Source organism: Mytilus trossulus, chromosome 12, assembly GCF_036588685.1.
Source record: "Mytilus trossulus isolate FHL-02 chromosome 12, PNRI_Mtr1.1.1.hap1, whole genome shotgun sequence".
Lineage (NCBI taxonomy): Eukaryota > Metazoa > Mollusca > Bivalvia > Mytilida > Mytilidae > Mytilus > Mytilus trossulus.
This window is the reverse complement of record NC_086384.1, coordinates 39,574,937-39,595,137: the sequence shown is the minus strand read 5'-3', so window position 1 is coordinate 39,595,137 and position 20,201 is coordinate 39,574,937. Positions and strand designations below refer to the sequence as shown.

Here is a 20,201-nt window from a genome sequence, read left to right as displayed (position 1 = left end):
CAATGCATTTAATAAAAAAATTGGGACATGTGGTTGGAACCCGCCCCCAGCCCCCCCCCCCCCCCCCCCCCCCCAAACACACACACACACACCTCGTATTGACAAAAACGTTGATATTCAGTGAAATCGACGATGTCAATGTAATTTCAAATACTTCTAACCATTTACCATCAGAGACATGGTTTACTATTATTGTTAAGTGACACACCTTCTACTCTGAAACAATAATGTAATCAATTGGCTCCTTATATTATGACGTTTGATGAAGACATGCTATCTTTATAATGCTATACTGTGCATGCAGTAACCCTTTCGTCATCGAAAAGATACAACACTGACGCAAACAGTTACGCATAGTGTACACAAAGAATTGAGATGTTTTTATTTGAAACAAAATGAATTATCGGACGTGTTTTTCTCAGTGCTGATAAACTGATGATATTTGCCAATATATGACATATATCCTGGCATGCTTCACATGGTTGTCGTTACGATGAACTTAATTTGTACATTTTATTAAAAAAAATCATTGATAAATATTCATACAGAAAAGAGAAAAATAATAGACGACTTAATATATGATCAAATAAACTGATATAATCAATGGGCTTTGCTAATTGTTGAAGGCCGTACAGTGACATATAGTTCTTAATTTATTATTCATTGACAATCATACCACATCTTCAGTTGATTTATAGTATATGACACCCCCCCCCCCTTTTTTTTTTGAACGATATACAGTTAAACATTGGAATAACTTCAAGAAAGATGACACTGATAGATAATTCTGGGTTTCTAACACCTTATATTTGTTATAATTTAACAATTTCAATAGTCCAAAATAGTTCTTATAAAAAGTCTTTTGTTAATGAAATTTATAACTGATCTAATAAAACAGAAAAGCGAGTGACGAATAATTTAAGCCGTGCACTACAACAAAGAAATAAATGTAGCAAATAATCACTTATGTAAACTCTATTTATAATTCTAATATTTATTGTCATATAAACTCTGAAAAATAAGTTTGTGACAAATAATATAATAATACACACAATACATTTAACACTGTTTAACAAACAAAACCATAAAAACAAAAAAACAAAAACAATCTATCAGATGATATATAAATATATATATTACTTGAGTTTTTAAGCCCCTCCCCCTTTTCCATCACCGATAAAACACAATTGGTTTAATAATAATACTGGTAAACAATGTTAGGTTTTTATTTAAAACAAAAATAATATACTCGAACGTGTTTTCCTCATTTTAAACCAATCCCTGTCAATCACATGTTGTTACATGAATATTCATACAAGCCTCGGTAGTTGACGCACTTCACTGTTTGTAATTTAGTAATCTCGGAATAAAATTGTATTGATAGTCATTTGAGCGTTTATTCAATGGTAGAATAGAAAGAGTCTAAATAAATCTTACCGACCAGGATCCAAAAGATGTTTTAATTAAAATTACCTCCCCTAGCGTAGTATTACGAGCGGTAGGTTCTCTGGCCTTCCTTATATTGACAGATAGTCATGAATATAGCATATTTGTTTTTGATCGCTTGCCTGTGTGTTGGTTGTGCCAGTACAGATAATCTTTACAAAGTTCTTGGCGTATCAAAAACAGCAACACAGAAAGAAATAAAGAAAGCATATAAAGAAATGGCAAGGGAATGGTAAATATACTATATAGAATTATAATTTATGTCATATTACACTAAAACATACACCTCTTTAATTAGTGTATACACCACTTTGCCACTTTCGCATTTGTTGCAATTCCGTCAAAAACATTATTTGTACGGTCATCTTCAAGGGCATCTCCTCTTCCAGGGCTCTCTAAGCAGTTACTGTTGTCGTCACTAGCCAGTCAACACTGGGGTTGTGAGTTCCACCCCCGATTCCCTTGTGTGGGTGCATATGACCCCAATCTTAATTGGCTAGGACTGTCAGTTTTACTATTGAATGTTGTGGGGCACTCCCACTTCCTCCACCAATATTAAAAAAACTGGCTGACACAAAATAGCCCAAAAGCTGTGTTAAAAAGTGGCGTTAAAACACCTAAAATCAATCAAATAATTTCCACTTCATTCCCATGTTGAGTAAGAGGTTGAAAAAATATGATGTTACATGTATGAGGGGGGATAGGAGGGGTCCTGATCCCGAAATCCTGGGCTTCAAAACACGAAATCTGAGGTCTCCAATTTAAATAAAGTAAATCCTGACGTCCTGAAATTCGAAAATAAGAATACCCGAATCCAGAAAGGGTCAATCCTGAGCTTTAAAACACCCCATCCAAGAGTCCCGATAAAGGTCCTATCCCCCCTCATGTATATTGAAAGAACAATTCTGCAAATTAAATTAATCTTATTTAAATGATAATCAGCACTGCTGCCTTTAGGAAATTGTAATTAAGTACCTATAGATCATTCTAAGACTTTTAATGAACTTTAACAAAAATGGAAACATAATACAGACATTCATGTTAGATTCATTTATTGATTTGTTTAATTTGTTGCTAAACTCTTGTTGTCTTTTGTACATGAAGTAAGTTACTTGACTTGTGCATGTTGTGCTGTATCCAAATCTTAAGATATATATCTTTCTTGACAATATATATGTTGTGCTGTATCCAAATCTTAAGATATATATCTTTCTTGACAATATATATATACATGTAATTCATTTACTGAGGGTATTAGAATATTTGTTTTTTCATTTAGGCATCCAGATAAAAATAGTGACGCAAATGCTGCTGATAGATTTACAAAAATAAATGAAGCCTATGAGGTATGGTAATGATGATAATACATGTAATATTCAAATTTTAATTCTTTTTTTATAGCATTTTAATATTTAAAAATAATTTTTTAAACAGGACAGAATGAACTGTAGTACAAAATGTACATGTAATTACAGTAATTAACTAAATGTAATGCTTGTCCTAATAATGATTTATGTTTTTTTAATAGATTGTTGATTGATTTATCATGTTTATTGACTTTTTATTGCTAAATATGAAAATACGAAGATGAGGTATGATTGCCAATGAGATAACTCTCCACCATAGACCAACTGACATTGAGTTAGATTTGAAACTTATTCAGCTCTATGAAAGGATCTGACAAGAAAAAATGTAATTTTTAACAAGAAAACCAATGACCTGTTTTATGTACAAAACAACAAACAAGTGTGATATATACAGCATTAAAATAAAGAAAAAACACAAACCTGTTTATGTATACTAGTCTTTTATTGAATTGAAATATTTTCTAGAAAAGAAAATATGCTGTTTTAAATTCTAAAGGGCTATATGGGTAATTTTATTGTTCATACTAAAATGAAAATAACGTAAATTTCCATTGTTGAGGAAATTTTTAACCTATCATGACTTTTTGATGTACACTTTTGAAAATATTACCCAGAATGCATTAGAATCTGAATTGCTAATTTAATACATATATTACAGACACTTGGTGATTCCAACAAAAGAGACCAGTATGACAGATTTGGTTACACAGCTGCCAGGGAACAAAAGCCTTCACATGAATATCATAATCCTTTTGGTAACAACGATTTCTTCAGGGGCTTTAACTTTAACTTCAATGGAAATCATCAAGGAGAATCAGTTATAGAAAAGTTTAATATAAATTTAAGGTAAGTATCAGATAATTCCTAGGACGACAAACAAAAAAGTATGTGTTACAGTGTATACTGTACCCCTACCTACCCTAACTTTTATCCACTACCCTCAAGTTTATTTTGCCGTTTTTGATCAAGCAGCGTTTACTGTACCCCTACCTACCCTATTTTTATCCGCTACCCTCAAGTTTATTGTGTCGTTTTTGATCAAGCAGCGTTTACTGTACCCCTACCTACCCTAATTTTTATCCGCTACCCTCAAGTTTATTTTGCCATTTTTGATCAAGCACTCTTAAAGTCACAATATTGCTCCCATAGACTCGATGTACAAACAAATGTAAAAAATAAAAATTCCATACCTACCTACCCCATTTTTTTGTCAGCATGTAAACTGTGACACTTACTTTTTTGGTTGGCCCTATAATGAAAAAATTGATTCATATACATGTCTCAGTGTTGAAAGTTAGTAACACTTTTTTTATGTATATCACAGTTGTGGATTCAAATGGATGGAGCTAATGTAAATAAAAAATTGTAAAACATGTATTTATATCACAAACATGAGATTTTCTTTGTATTTAAAATAAAAAATCTATTGTAGATATATTATTATTAGTTTGATTCCAATTTTCATGGGGTTCGTGGGTACAGGTTAACCATGAAATCAAATGTTCAACGATTTACAAATTTTCTATAGACTCATTATGCAGAGTGATCAAAATCATAAAATCAAGCATCTGTGAAAAGGCAAGTTTTCCTCAATCCATTTAAATTGATACCCACGAAAAAATAAATGAATCTACAGTATATGAAAAAATAAGGTATTGTCCTTGTATATAATTAACAAGAATAACATAAATAAAAGAAATGCTTTTGCTTTGCTACTCTTCATAGGTTGGTTAAACCATTTATTAAAGCTAATTCTAAGCAAGATAGTGGATCCAATCATTTACCATACTACATTTTCTAAATAGATTTGATAAACATGCAATTCCAATGCAGCCAATAATATGATTTAAACAGTGCATTCAAGTTGATTCAGTTTACAATCACTATTGGTTGGAAACTTTTCACAGTGATTACTGGTGTTTGTAGTGGATTCCTCTTGCAACATATCTCTGTGTATGACCAAAAAACAGAGTGTTATCTAAATCACTGACAATCATCACAGTTAAACACTCAACACCAACACTAGTGTTATCTAAATCACTGACAATCATCACAGTGAAACACTCAACACCAACCAGAGTGTTATCTAAATCACTAGCAATCACCACAGTGAAACACTCAACACCAACCAGAGTGTTATCTAAATCACTAGCAATCACCACAGTGAAACACTCAACAACAACCAGAGTGTTATCTAAATCACTAGCAATCATCACAGTGAAACACTCAACACCAACCAGAGTGTTATCTAAATCACTGGCAATCACCACAGTGAAACACTCAACAACAACCAGAGTGTTATCTAAATCACTGGCAATCACCATAGTGAAACACTCAACACCAGCAAGTGAGAATTTTGACTGAACTGTATATTGAAGATTGCAAGGCCAAACAGACTCAGTTGAATGTTTAATTTAAGGTGGTACATAACACTTTCACTAAAATTAATTTGGTTCGTTTAATTTTCATAAAATTTTGACAATGTATTACTTTGACCCCCTTACAAAAATATAATAATTTCAAAAATTTTGTACCAACCGTTTTGTCAGAAAAATTACACTGGTTATATAGGTTGCAGTCTTGTAATTGACTGCTCCAGCTCCATAGGCTTACATGCTAAACAGCTGATCTTTGAAAATAAAAAAATAAAAAATGCTACATAGAAAAAAAATTTCATGTTCATATCATGTATGTACTCATGTGAAATTGTGATTTAATCCAAAAAAAAGGGGGTCTTGCCACGAAGAATAAAAAGTTACGCAATCCTGAAGTCAAAACATTTTTTTTCTACTTTCTGTTTGCTATTTTTACTAGGCCGCACCACTTCCAGTAAACATGATATCCTTCCACTTTCCTGGATTGATATCCCCAAAAGACGCAAGATTTTTTTAAAAGTCTATATATATGTTTCAATTCAGCATAAACCTATAATCAAACAGAAGATATTGAGTTCAGAAAAAAATTCAGAAAAAAATGCACTATTTTGTTTCCCTCCATGTTTTGACATGCACCGGAAATTGGAGTTGTAATACAAGACTGGTACCTATAGCAGTTCGACAAACACCAATTTTGATCATTGAGAAGCTTAATATTCCCTTTACAACACAAAGTAATTAAAACGTTTAGCTGACTTTACAAAGTTATCTCCCTGTAGTGTAATGTTCCACCTTAACAGTGTCCTAATTAGTTATCAGAGGTACCAGGATTTTAATTTAATACGCTAGCACCTGTTTCAGATAAGTTTAATTTAAGTTTAGAGATTGATAAAATTATAATTTTCAACTTATCTGATTAAGATGTGCCTAGGATGTTGGCTGCTTCAAAATTTTTGTTAAAGCTTGTTATAAGTTAACAAAGGCAAGACATATCTCTGTATGAACAGTTTATTTTTGGTTTATTTCAGAGCTTATGAAACAAAGATATTACCAGAAAGTGACAGAAAGCCATGTTTTCTATATACTTACACTGATTTCTGTTTTGATTGTGCCAGGATAGAACATCTAGTGGAAAAACTCATAAGAGATCTGGAAGATGTTGGTAAGAAAAGATAGATTTAGATACAGTGTACATCAATTTATTCCAGAATTTGAACAAATCAATACTTGTTAACCAAATCACCATTTCAGAAACAGACTATGGGTAATCTCATTGTTCTTTCAATAAATAAAAATAAAGTGACTTTATTGGTTCAATTGCAAGTGTTTACATACTGTGAATTGATTTATTTCCTCATTGTTTAAATTTCCTAATTTTTAGGTAAAGAACTTTCCATACAATTTATAAATTTGTGTATAACTTGTCCTCTAAAGAAAAAGTAACAAAAGGGTATATTTGCTGGCAATTATACCCCCCCCCCCCTTTTCCACAACCATTTTCTGCCTTCACAATAAGTTCAATTACTTAAGAACATATATTATATTTATGTGATATACATGTACGTAAGCTAATATGAGACAGATTCACAGTTTACATAGGGTTTGGTTAAGGCAGATTTCACAGTATTTTTGACACTAAGAGTTTGGTTTAGGCAGATATCACTATACTTTACCCATAATTTCAGGAATATGTGTTGGTACTTTTCATGCTGGACGAGCAAGATCTTTGACTGGAGCACTGAGGATAGAGAGGGTCCCAACACTTATCATGCTGATTAATGGACAGTTGACCACTTTCAGGGGTAGTGTAAACACAGCTGGTCTGAATAACTTTGCGAGAGGAGTATTTCCGAAAAATTTGTTTACAAAGGTATGTGTATATATGAAAACATATCATTCATATGAGTGAATGTGTGTTTTTCATAGGTGTATATATCTGGTTGCAGTAATGAACATATGTGTAAGTGTATTAGCGTACATTGATGTGACAAACTTAGAATATGGAAATGTTAGGTGAGGTATGGTTGCCAATGCCATTGGTACAACTGTCCAAATTACACAATTTTAAGCAACTCTAGGTCACAGTATGATCTTCTTTTAGAAGTTCATTTATTTCTTAAAATATGTGTATAAGATGAATTATCCTTTTGATCCATCTTTCAGATGAAATATAATTTTTAACCTGTTTTAATCACAAAATTGTGGGAAACCTATGCCTTTCCAACATGTCCAAACAAGGATTGATCTCTTAGTAAGGATAAAGATTTTTATGTACTGTCAACCAACTTATTTTCGCGAGCGATTTATTTTCGCCACTTTCTAGAGTAGAAAAATAATGCGAATATGTCAACCTTTGATCTTTCCTTAATAAACTTCATCAAATAAATCAGATAATCTCGAAATTAAATAGCCACGAAGTGGTCAAGAAAGGGTAAAACGCGAAATAAAGTATCCGCGAAAAATAAGTTGGTTTACAGTATTCTCATTTACAGAGTTGGTATGGAGAATAGAAAAGGAAATTGATGATTTATCTTTTAAAGACAATTTGTCCTCATCCAGTGACTTGTTTAAATGATGTAATTTTCAGTTTTATAGGAATTTTTAATAAAACACAGTTGAAAGGTATAAATTATGCAATGTATTAAACCTTTTTTCAGATCAATGACGGAAACTTTCAAGATTTTCTTGATGGCTGGAATGACAACCATGTACGAGCTTTACTGTTTATTAGAAGGGAGGAAATATCTATGAGATTCCTAGCGCCAGCCTTCTACCACAAAGAATTCATCAAGTTTGGATATGTTAATTTATGGACAAATGAAAATAGTAACTTGACAAAGAAATACAACGTGAATAGATACAGAGAAACTTTACTTATGTTTAATGAAGACACACAGACTCCTGTTGCTACTTTGGTAGTAAGTTATTTTTCATATTTATACAATGTATATGTATGTGCCTTTTATGCATGCCCAGCTTGCATAAACACTCCAAATTCCCTAATGTCACACATTTGTCAGGTGACTATAGTTACTATAGCATACAATGGAATCTAAATTCTGCCAACATTGAAAACATGGATGAGTTAACTTAAAAGCATGTTCATGTTAAGCTATACATGTTTCTTTGCTAAAAAAAACCCAGAGTTATTTAATTCATGTGATTTATTTGTACATGTGCATTTTAGCATGTCCTTGCTTGCATGTGTGCTTTCCGAGAGGGAAACATATACCTTTTGGGAGTTTTTCTTATTAACATATACCTTTTGGGAGTTTTTCTTATTTATTTTAGAGTTGGCAAAAATATATGAGTTAAAAGTTGTTGTTTTTTCAATTCTATGATAGGTTAGTCAAGTTTTTGCAAACTACAAAAGGGACTTAAAAATTAATGAAATAAGAGAATGGGGTTTCAGAATTTTGATTTTTTTTTTATATTTTCTAGAATATTTTGAAACTTATAGAGAATTGTTTACATTTTCTAGATGCCACAGTTAAGCAGGAGTACAATGGAAGAGGTATTGATAGCCAATAGATTTATCACCCTGCCACGGCTATCATCGCAGAGAAGATTTGAAGAGATTTGTCCAGAGGAAATGAAAGCAAAACGAAGGAGGTAGGTCTTATGAACCTTTAATGTTTATCTTGAATATTGCTGTAATAGAAATTTTGATATTGGAATGAAAAAAAATCCCAATAAGAGTTGGGATTTAGTGTTTAATTTTCTCATATTTAAACTGTGTTCTCATTTGTTTAATTTTTATGCCCCACCTACAATAGTAGAGGGGCATTATGTTTTCTGGTCTGTGGGTCCGTTCGTTTATTCGTTCGTCCGTCCCGCTTCAGGTTAAAGTTTTTGGTCAAGGTAGTTTTTGATGAAGTTGAAGTCCAATCAACTTGAAACTTAGTACACATGTTCTACATGATATTATCTTTCTAATTTTTATTCCAAATTTAAGTTTTGACCCCAATTTCATGGTCCACTGAACATAAAACATGAAAGTGCAAAGTTCAGGTTAAAGTTTTTGGTCAAGGTAGTTTTTGATAAAGTGAAGTCACATCAACTTGAAACTAAGTAAACATGTTCCCTATGATATGATCTTTCTAATTTTATTTCCAAATTAAAGTTTTGACCCCAAATTCACGGTCCACTGAACATGGCAAATGATAGTGCGAGTGGAGCATCTGTATTCTATGGACACATTCTTGTTTATGATACTCATACATAATGCTAAGAACCACAACAGAGTTTGAATTTTGGTAGTGGGTGATTTACTGTTTTTGTAGTAATGGCCCTTAGATAACTTGGAAAATTGCAAAGCTCAAGCAGGGACCTTCATGTCCTTAGAGGCATTCTTCTTTTATTTATATAGATAAATTGGGTGGCTAACAGCATTGTTAATTCTTTGATTTGATTTTTCTTCCAGACTGTGTGTGGTTTTGGTGACAAAGAAAAGTGAAACTGATAATGAAAAATTCCTGAACAGTTTCAGAAAATATGTTCAGTCATCGTCGCTGACACGGAATGAAAGAGTGAAATTTGCTTATATCTATGAAGATACACAGAAAAATGTGATTCAGAGTTTCTCTAAAGGTGATACATCCGAAACTGATGATACACAAAGCAAGGTAAAGTTCTGGCCTTGAAGGCATAAAACTTTGCTCAGTGCTCTGAGCACAAAAATCATGCTCGAAACATGAAATCAAGCAATTTGATTGGTTGAATTTCGAGTCTGAGTTCAAAAATTATGCTCGAAAGTTTTATGACCGTGAGGCCTGGTATACTGTGGATTCATTATTATTCCTGGGCTACAAGTTTTTTTTTATGAATTTGAATACTCAACTAAGGTTCAAGTTTTCTATACAGTATTAGTTCACGTTAATAATTAACAAAATTAGATATCCACAATAATACAATTTTTCCTCAGTCCACGAAATTAGTATAATTGGAGAAAAATGAATCAATAATACTCCTGCTGATAATCAATACAAATTCCTATAACTGAAAAGAAATAAGAAGATGTTGTTTAAGGTGGTACCCTACACTACAGGGAGATAACTCTGTAAAGTCAGCTAAACGTTTTAATTACGTTGTGTTGTAAAAGGAATATTAAGCTTCTCAATGATCAAAATTGGTATTTGTCAAATTGCTATATATACCAGTGTAACTTTTCTGACAAAACGGTTCAATTTAAAAAAAAAAATTATATTTTTATTAAAGTCACAAAGTAAATACTTTGACAAAATTTAATGAAAATTAAACGAGCCAAATTTATTTTAGTGAAAGTGTTGGGTACTACCTTAAGTGTCAATGAAACGAATTCCCATCCAAGTCACAATGTGTAAAAAGTAAACTATAGATTTAAGTACGGCCTTCAACACTGAGCCAAGACATGGAACAGGAAGCTGTAAAGGGATCCAAAATTAGTAAGTTTAAAACAATCAAATATGAAAACCTACAATGTTATCTATATAAAAAACCAGAAACAATGAAACACTTATGTCCTCATCAACAAAGGACAACCACTAAACAACAGGCTCCTGACCTATGACAGGTGAATACAAATACAGCAGGTTTAGAGTTTCAGGTTTAAAAATTTTAACATGCGCCAACCTTCACTCTAACCTGAAACAGTAGTGAGTCATTACAACATAATTTTTTTTTTTAAAAGATCAATTGAAATGGCTTGAAAAACAAGTCAACATACACTGTAAAGAAATTTGATCTATGGCATAATATTAATATAATATTAATAAGAAAAAGATGTTAAACAATGGCAGAAAGACAAATTTCACCTAGGACAAAGGTGTTAAATAAAATAACTAAAGGTACTGTACATGTGGATTCATTGATATTTGTTAGATGCCAATTTTCACAGGTAAATTTAGATATGATTATTTTGTTGTTAGGAGTACACATAATGATCAAAATAGCAACAAAATTCTTTATTTTATATTTTTTTCACTGTAGGTGATTATATTATGGAGAATGGAGAAAAATCATCTAAGTTACAACTGGCTCTCAAAAGGATGGGATATAGATAATATACAGGACAGTCGCAATCATCTGGAAGACCAAGTCAAGCATTTACTTAACTCAGACCAGTCCTTAGCTTACAGAGTTATACTTCCTGAATTTAACAATGAACATGCTTTGGTAAGAAAAAAAGTTAATTCTGAAATTCTAAGAAAATTTTTATGGGATTCAAGCAACTTTAAAAAAACGATTACATAGCCTTTGCGACAAATTGTTTGAAATGCTGTCATAACTGCTAAGTTAAGGATGTTTGCTACTGTGTTTTAAAATAACAAGCTTTTGAAAAGACTGTTATATATTGATAGTATATAAATAACAGAACTAAAAAAGAAGAAATTTTGTTTCGGCCTGTGTGCCTGTTTTTGAGATATAAGTCATTGAAAATTTGGCTTGAAAATATTCTCTCTAGACTTTTCATACAGTTAACAAAGGCAGCTTTTTCTTTCAAAAACAATGAAAAAATAACAAGTTTCATAAGATTTTCAAATATGTCTTTTGAAACTATGTGTAATGAGATGATGAAAAGAAAAGTAGCTATGTGGCTTAGGGGGCATAATTTTTTAAAAGCAATACATGGATAAAGCAAGAGGATTCCAAAAATCTGATAAACAATCAAAAGAGGGACGAAAGATACCAGAGGGACAGTCAAACTCACAAATCGAAAATAAACTGACAACCCCATGGCTAAAATGACTAGGACAAACAGACAAACAATAGTACACATGACACAACATAGAAAACTTAAGAATAAACAACACCAACCTCACAAAAAACTAGGGGTGATCTCAAGAGGAGCATACATCCTTAAGCTTGGGTGTTTGATGATATAAGGCTATTATCTTGAAGGAAATTTTGTTAAAATTTTGTACCTGTTTATCTGTATTTTATTTATAAATGGACTTAGTTTTTCTTCCTGTTAACATAGTCTAAAGTCTAAAGTCTAAAAGTTTTTAAAACATTTCTTACTTTTTGTTGTTACCCACCAACTATCCTGGACTTTTACCAAACTTGCACAGTAGCTTCTTAAAATCAAAAGATAATATCAAGAGGAATATTTTTATCGATTTTTTCCTCATTTTTGTTGAGGCTGCGATTAACAGCAAAAGTAGGAGAAACACTGGGTTCCATGGAACCCTTACAAATTTTGGATAGTTTAATCTTTCAAAATCAAGTTTTTTATGTTTCTGTTGTATAATGAATTTTATTTGATAAAGTATCTTTTTAATTAAGAGCATTTTTGCAACATACCTAGAACAGATGCTTAAAAAAGACTGCTGATCTACCTTTAATACGCTGGTATATTTTTTCAGCATTTGATCATCAGAATTTTCTATAAGTTGTGGAGTTGGGGAGAGAAAGTTTATCATTATCTTGCAACGTAAGTGATTACATAGATAACAATGTAAATTTGAATTCTGAAAGCTTTATTTGCATGCACTGAGCGTTCATTATTATTGATAATAGAGTACCAATTTTGTGAATTTCATCGTTATATATGGGTATAAATCCTTGAAATTCAATGTTTGACAGAGTACAAATTGTTCAATCAACTTTGCAGAATTTGGCAAACCAGGATAATAAATATCCACAAAATACAAATTTTCCTCAATCCAATAAAGGTGTTACCCACAAAAAGAAATGAATGATTATTATCTGTTGATCAACAATCAATCAATAAATAGTTTATATTATTTGATAATATTTGTAGATTTATGTAAATTTTTATAGAACAGTATCACACAAATGTTTTGTCTTGATATAAAATATTTTTTATGAAAATGGGGAACATTACACATATTTGAATGGTTACATTTTACATTGCCATAATTTGATACATTATGAAAAATTTGTTTTTTTTCCAGATATGATGCTATAACTTACATCACTGTTATTATGTCCTTGTTCCTAATGTTTGGTATGGGATTCTTCTTACAAAAGATGGCATCCATTGAAGAGGAGCAGATAAGGGAGACAACTCCAAAGAGATGTAAACCTAGACCTCCATCAGTGTAAGTTTGTATAAGAATGAGGAGATGTGGTATGATTGTCAATGAGACCTGTCTCCACTAGAGACAAAATGACACAGAAGTTAACAACTATAGGTCAACATATGATCTTCAACAATGAGGAAAAGCTTTGTTCTATCCATGTATGACTGTCAATAGAATCATGGAAGATTTTAAAACATTTTTCTGTTGGATTCAGTATTACAAAAATGTTTCCCTGTATACTGTGGATTCATTTATTTTCGTGGATACCAATTTTCGTGGATTGATGAAATCTTGTCTTTTTGTGGATATTTGATTTTGTGGTTTTGTCAAAGTCTGCACACATCCTAATACAAAATTTGTTATTCGTTGAACATTTAAATTCGTGGTTCACCTGGACCCACGGAATACACGAAAATTGGTATCCAACGAATAATAATGAATTCACAGTAGTTATATTTTTACTTTTTTAAAAGGTGTTGGGAGGAGGAAGTTGTGCAAATTTTAATTTCCCTATAAAATCCTTGTTAATCTTGACATTCGTACAAATATATTATATGCAATTGACATGAACATGAAATGAGGTATATCACTTTGAACAATATTTTGAGTAGTTTAATTGTTTATCATTCTTTGCCGGATTTAGATATAAAGAACAAAAGTTAGCATTAGTTGGTATTGGCCATGATATTAGTTTTTATTCAAATTAGTTTTAAGAGTTCAATTTTTCTACAACTGATCAGTAAAAACAAAAATCATGTTGACTTTTTACTCAGAATCTAGAAGATGCTTTCAACAGTATTGTGCTATATTTTGGCGGTCAGTTTTTAATGTTAGAGAAAGCTCGAATGCTGGAGAGAACCATCAACTTTCAGTTGGAAAACTGACAATTCTAGTCAATTAGGATTGGAGTTGAGTGTACCTGCTACGTGCAGGATTTTAACTGACAACCTCGGTGTTGACAGGCAAGTGATACAGAGTTTGACTACTTACAGCAAGCCGCCCCCAGGTTAAGCAACCAATAATCAATCAATTAACCTAAATCACAAATGGTAATTATGTAATAATTATTTGACAATTCGTTATATTTTATTTTTTCAGAAATGCAACAACAAAGTGTATAAATCTATATGAACTACGACCTGAGACATATGAAGAATTGGTCACTAACTCTGAAACAGGCTTGACAGTAATAGCATTGGTAGATGAAGATACTAAAAAATTCTTGTTAGAAGAATTTGGGAAACTGGTTTATCCTCTAACAAGGTATGTTTGAGCAATTTAACTATTAAAAGGACTTGTGTTTAATACTCACTCATATTTTTTGCCCTTTAATATCGAAATTTATGAACTTGGATAATATAGAGGTAGTTATATGAAAACATTTGTTAAAATTTTTAATTGTTTCAGTTGAAAAAGATTTTCACCAATATATTTGTGATGCATGAATGCAGGATATTTTGTTCAAATCTTCTTTTTTTGTTGTTGCATAAATTGGTAAGATATATGAGAGTTTTTTTAGATTTTTTTTTACAGTGATGCCACATATATATATATATATATCATTAAGGTGGCTGGTGGGTACAAAAATTTCAGCAAAAAAATTAAACCTTAATTTTTTTCATTACAAATTTTATCTATTACACTATTAGTTATTACTTTATGATTTGGTACAAGAATCAACCCAAAAAATCGATTCGGTTTGACCCCAGATGACTTTTAAAAATGTTTAGATCATTGTAAAAGCTCCAAATTATCTCCCTTTGGTGCAAAAATGCCATTTCTTGGCATTAAATTTGAAATATCTTTTTTAACTCATTGGTGACCTATATTTTTTATTATTGTTTTCAAATAAGCTGTACATAAACTAAATAATTGTAAAATTTAAGTGATTTCTGAAATTAGGTTATTTTTTTATTTCGATATTGCCTCTATTTCTCCTATTAGCTCAACAGAAAAAAGGACATTAACAAAAATGTATGCTTCTTCCAGGGGCAGATTGTGAGCTTAAATGAACAGTGACCCAATGTTTTAATTTTATTTTTCTTTAAAGTATATATTTTAAAGTTCATTTATAAAAAAATATAGCGAAATCCTATATTAGAAAAATATATATTAACTCAAACAGCCAAAAAAAAAAATGAAAAGTCTGAAAAAAATAACAAGCATTTTTTAAGATTTTCAAATATGGCTTTTAAAACTATATGTAATAAAATTATGAAAGTAGGGGTTAGCAGCAACATTTTTTAATGGCATTACATGGATAAAACCATAGGAATCTTGATACCTTGCAAAAATTCAAAAACAAGAGAACCCAACATCCTTAAAAGATAGGCACAGAGGAATTTTGAATTTTGGACAAAACTGATCTATTTTGCTGGCAAATCTTACATTCTTTGTCAACAGAACAAAGAAAGAGTAGACAACATAATATACTGTGCATCTACAAATGCATAAAAATCACAAATCAAGTTATGATTCATAGTTCTTCTTTACTTATACAGGTATAGTGGACTTACATTTGGTTTTGTGAACCTGGACTTGTATATGGGCTGGTATCGACATCTATTAGAAGAAAGTGTTGACAAAAAGATTGATCTTACAAATATGAAAGTCAAGAATTGTATAGGCACAGTTTTAGCCATAAACGGCCACAGAAATTATTACTATATTTACCATCCTAGACCAGCACGGAAATGGATACGTAATACAGACAAAGTGTCGAGGGCAGTAGGATTTGTCGACACAGATGATTCTGACAGCGATGGGAACAAAGATACACCTGTTGCCATCGAAAAGTTGTTAAAAGGGTTGACTGATTGGACAGATAGAGTCTTTGATGGATCTATTCCAAAAGTCAGAATTCCATGTTGGCCTGAATTGGCAATCAAGTAGAGAGGTTTAAGTCTTTTCCCAGAATTCCATGCTCAATGTTGTCTATACGGTGTTTATCTGAAGTCTGTTATTTAAAAATGATGTTTAATAACAAAAGAAAATGGAAAAACTCAATGACCACTGAAATTGTTATAAAGATTTTACAGAGAGTTTTTCATGGATCAATTCCAAAAGCCAGAGGTCCATGTTGGTCTGAGCTGGCAATCAAGTATTCTTTTTTTTACACTTACCCAGAATTCCATGTTTCATGTTCCATGTTGTCTACAAAGATCTTTACCTGAAGTCAGAATTATTTTTTTCTGTATGAATATTATTAATTTTACAAAATGATCTTTATCGACAAAAGAATAAAATTAATAGTTTCAGATTGATTATTGGGAATAGACAGACTTTACAATTGACAAATTTTTAAATGGATTGACAGATTTAATGGATAGGTCTACTGATGGATCAATTCCAAAAATCAGAATTCCAATAAGGCTTGAACTAGCAATCCATTAAAAATGTTTTCCCTTGTGTCAGAATTTCATGTTTTATGTTGTCTACAACGATCTTTACCTGAAGACAGAATTAACTGCCTTTTGAATTTTGAATTGGTCACTAAAATTTTGTTATGAATTATGTTTAGAACTCTTTTTTCAATTGAAAAGATGATTATGACACTAAATGACAAAGCAAAATCATGATAAGCAAAATAGAATATTAGAAACAAAGATTTATATACATTTTTCTACTGAACAATTTTGAGCAAAGAATACTAGATTTTTTTAACGATAAAATGTCATTTACTTTGACACTCCTGTTAGCTTTGTCATTTTAACATACCATACAAAGGAAAAATTAAAGAAAAAGGATATTCACCGTGACCAGTATTCTACATAGTTCCAGATACATTTTCCTTTTAAAAAGTAACATAAAATACTCTCTAAAAATATTTTTGTTTTCCTCGTCCTTGGGTTCATGTTTTTTGAAACGAACAGCCTACGCTACAAGTCAGATGAGTAAAACATGATAGATTGTCATTTTTATAAGCTCAAATGATTTCACATAGTTCAAATTTATCAAATCTCTTGCAATGCTAAATTCAAATTAAATTAAGATGTCATTTTGCCTTAATTACCACTTGTGTTCATTTGTATGTGATTTGAAAATAACACATAGAAAAGCAATTGTAGGGAAAAAAATTCTTATCTTATTCATTTGTGTATCTGACTCTTAGTGTGTGTTAATTAGTTAAGTATATTTAATGTCAGCGAATTATCAAAATATGTTAAAAATGAAAAATTACATGTGACTTATTCCAAGAAATTTAAACAGTTAATAGTAACATGGAGATTTTCCCCTAGTTTCAACAATGTCGAATGTTTGCAATTTTCCTGACATGGACATTCTTTATTTTAATATCACTTCTGTTGTTTAAATTTTTTTATAAGTTATTTATTGTAATTCTATTTTGTCAGAGTGAAATTGTAAGTTTTTAAAAGTTTTATGTATTATGTAAATAAAAGTTTTATGTATTATGTAAATAAAAGTTTTATTTATTCTATGGGAAAGTGCAATTTCTCTAAAAGAAAAAAGCATTGCATTTTTTGTTTTTATAATTGGAATTGATGGATACAACTAGTTAACTTTTTAATGATCCCGAGGGTAAATAGAATTTGAGCCAGATGTACTTTAGAAGGTTATGGGTTTTTTTTAAATGCAGATATTTCATGTTTGCTTTACTTGTTATCATACTTTTTGGTAATCAGATATTCAAACTTGTTGGAAATGGAATGGTCCTTCTTGATGTTACAAGATACAAATTTTTAGATAGTTGTATGCTATCTTTTAAGAAACAATCACAACAGCAAATGAAGAAAAGAAGAGTTTCGCCATGTTGTTTTCAGGCTTATCACTACCGTAGTTGTATAGACCTCTCAAGAGAATATACATGTAAGATTTATAAGAATTGGATATGATAAACGCTTATTGATAATATTGAAATTAGTATTTTAATAAAGATTAAGGCAGTTTTGTTATGACTGAAGTTGAAAAAAAATAGAGCTTAAAATCTTTATATAGTTTGAAACTATCAGGTATATGCATATTATGATCTGTGTTGTGTTTTTATAGTTGTACCTAATCTTATATTATTTATTGATGTGTGTTAATGTGTGTGTATGTTTGTGTGTTTATATGTATAAATGACTCCTACAAAATAGTATTTGACTTTTTACAAATAGTAAGCAGAGTCATTATAAGATTGAAGGGCCATCTATTAACAGAAGTTGTTTTCTTTTTCTAATAAATAACAATTGAACTGAATACATGTACCCCATTTATTTACTGTACAAACATCTTTGTACAATACAACAGAATTTTGATCCAGAAATTATCAAAATCACCAAAATCACCATGAAAACAAAATCTGCACTTATCAATTGCACTGGGATTAGTTTTAAAAGGAATTTAAGAGTCTTGTGGTAAATTTCTTATATCTTTTGCCTGGTATGGTTAGCCTTGTAGTGTTTTGGAATCTAAGCAACCCATGAGAGTGGGCCTTGCACCAATAGTAGGTAGAGTTTATGGTAACCTACACTACATCTTATGTGGATCTTGTCATTTCCTTGTACCCACAGAGTTGACTACTGTGGATTCATTTATTTTCGTTGGTATCAATTTTCGTGGTTTGAGGAAAATTTACATATTCGTGGATATTTAATTTCATGGTTTTGGCAAAGTCTACACTCATTCCGTTAGAAAATTTGTTATTCGTTGAACATTTGAATTCGTGGTTCTCCTGTACCCACGAAATCCACGAAAATTGGTATCCAACGAATATTAATGAATCCACAGTAATTCTAAATGGCCCCATGTAGCAATTTTTGAGAACACAAATCATTAAATTCTTTCCTTATAAGAATTTACCATTCAACACTGTAGAAAAATAAGACTTATTTCTCGGGTCAAGCATGAATGTCCACTGTTGGTTAAGAGATATGACAAAATGCATACAACATTTAACTGTGATAAATAATTTATAATAGATTGAATGAATAGTAATTCCAGTAAATATTTATAAATAAACTGTGATCAAGCATTTATAATAGATTGAATGAATAGTTATTCCAGTATGTATTTATAAATAAACTGTGATCAAGCATTTATAATAGATTGAATGAATAGTAATTCCAGTATGTATTTATAAATTAAAATTGTTTACTTTGTGATTCATTAGTTTGCATTGTATACAGAATATAGCAGGAAAAAAGAAATTTAAGGTTCTATTTGATAAGAGCATGGTTATAAGAACAAATATGTATATGTTAACAAATATTAGGGAGGAATCCTTTTTATACTTTTATAGTACATGTAGTATGCATATGAAGACTAACAAATACAAAACAAATTTTCCATTTTTGTGAATGGAAAATTACTATGCAATCGTTTAATATGTTCACAGTCAGGTGTTTTAAGTTTTCTGATTCAGAAATCAAAGCAGCTGTAAACAAAAGGAGTTTTTGACTGCATTTCTCAGTATTTTCATATTGTTTTGATAAGATATCAAACTAGCCCCTTGCAATGTGACTTCTTGTCCATTCGATAACAAATTGGTTACTAAGTGGTACATACATAATTACACCCTAGACAGTAGTAACAAGTCAATAGCAGATGGTTTTTATTTCATGTAGCTGTGAAAATATGAGCTGCATCCGATAGAAATCTATCTATAAACTTATTTACACCTTTGGTATTTAGCTAAATCTTGCCTCCAAATGACCTTAGATCTACTCCGAATCACCTTTTGACGTCAAGCAACAATCACTTTTAAATTGTGACGTCAAATATTTTAAATTATGATGTCAAAATTTACAGGAACCTGTGTGATTTTTCGTAATGGCGGACAAATTTGCATACAAGTGTAAATACGTCTATTGCAAGTGTACATGTATACGACTAGTTGTTTTTGGAACTTTTTATTATGATATAAACGATGATTTTTGATGTACAAATGTATTTAATATGGTTGTTATATCAACATAATTCTCAAACAGTTACAGACTTTGCATAGAGAATTTTAAAACCTGAAAAAGGTTAACATAATGTATTCATTT

General features: G+C 31.0%; 1 protein-coding gene across 1 annotated transcript; it reads left to right on the top strand.

The window, feature by feature from the left end:
* Nucleotides 1–1,494: 1,494 nt before the first annotated feature.
* Nucleotides 1,495–18,490, top strand: LOC134692049 (dnaJ homolog subfamily C member 16-like). Its single transcript, XM_063552404.1, has 13 exons — nucleotides 1,495–1,678; nucleotides 2,726–2,792; nucleotides 3,472–3,659; nucleotides 6,217–6,350; nucleotides 6,874–7,058; nucleotides 7,846–8,106; nucleotides 8,670–8,800; nucleotides 9,612–9,813; nucleotides 11,156–11,341; nucleotides 12,532–12,599; nucleotides 13,084–13,230; nucleotides 14,311–14,475; nucleotides 15,714–18,490. The coding sequence occupies exons 1-13, from the start codon at nucleotides 1,536–1,538 to the stop codon at nucleotides 16,102–16,104; spliced, it is 2,268 nt and encodes a 755-aa protein (XP_063408474.1). The 5' UTR covers nucleotides 1,495–1,535; the 3' UTR covers nucleotides 16,105–18,490.
* Nucleotides 18,491–20,201: the final 1,711 nt, after the last annotated feature.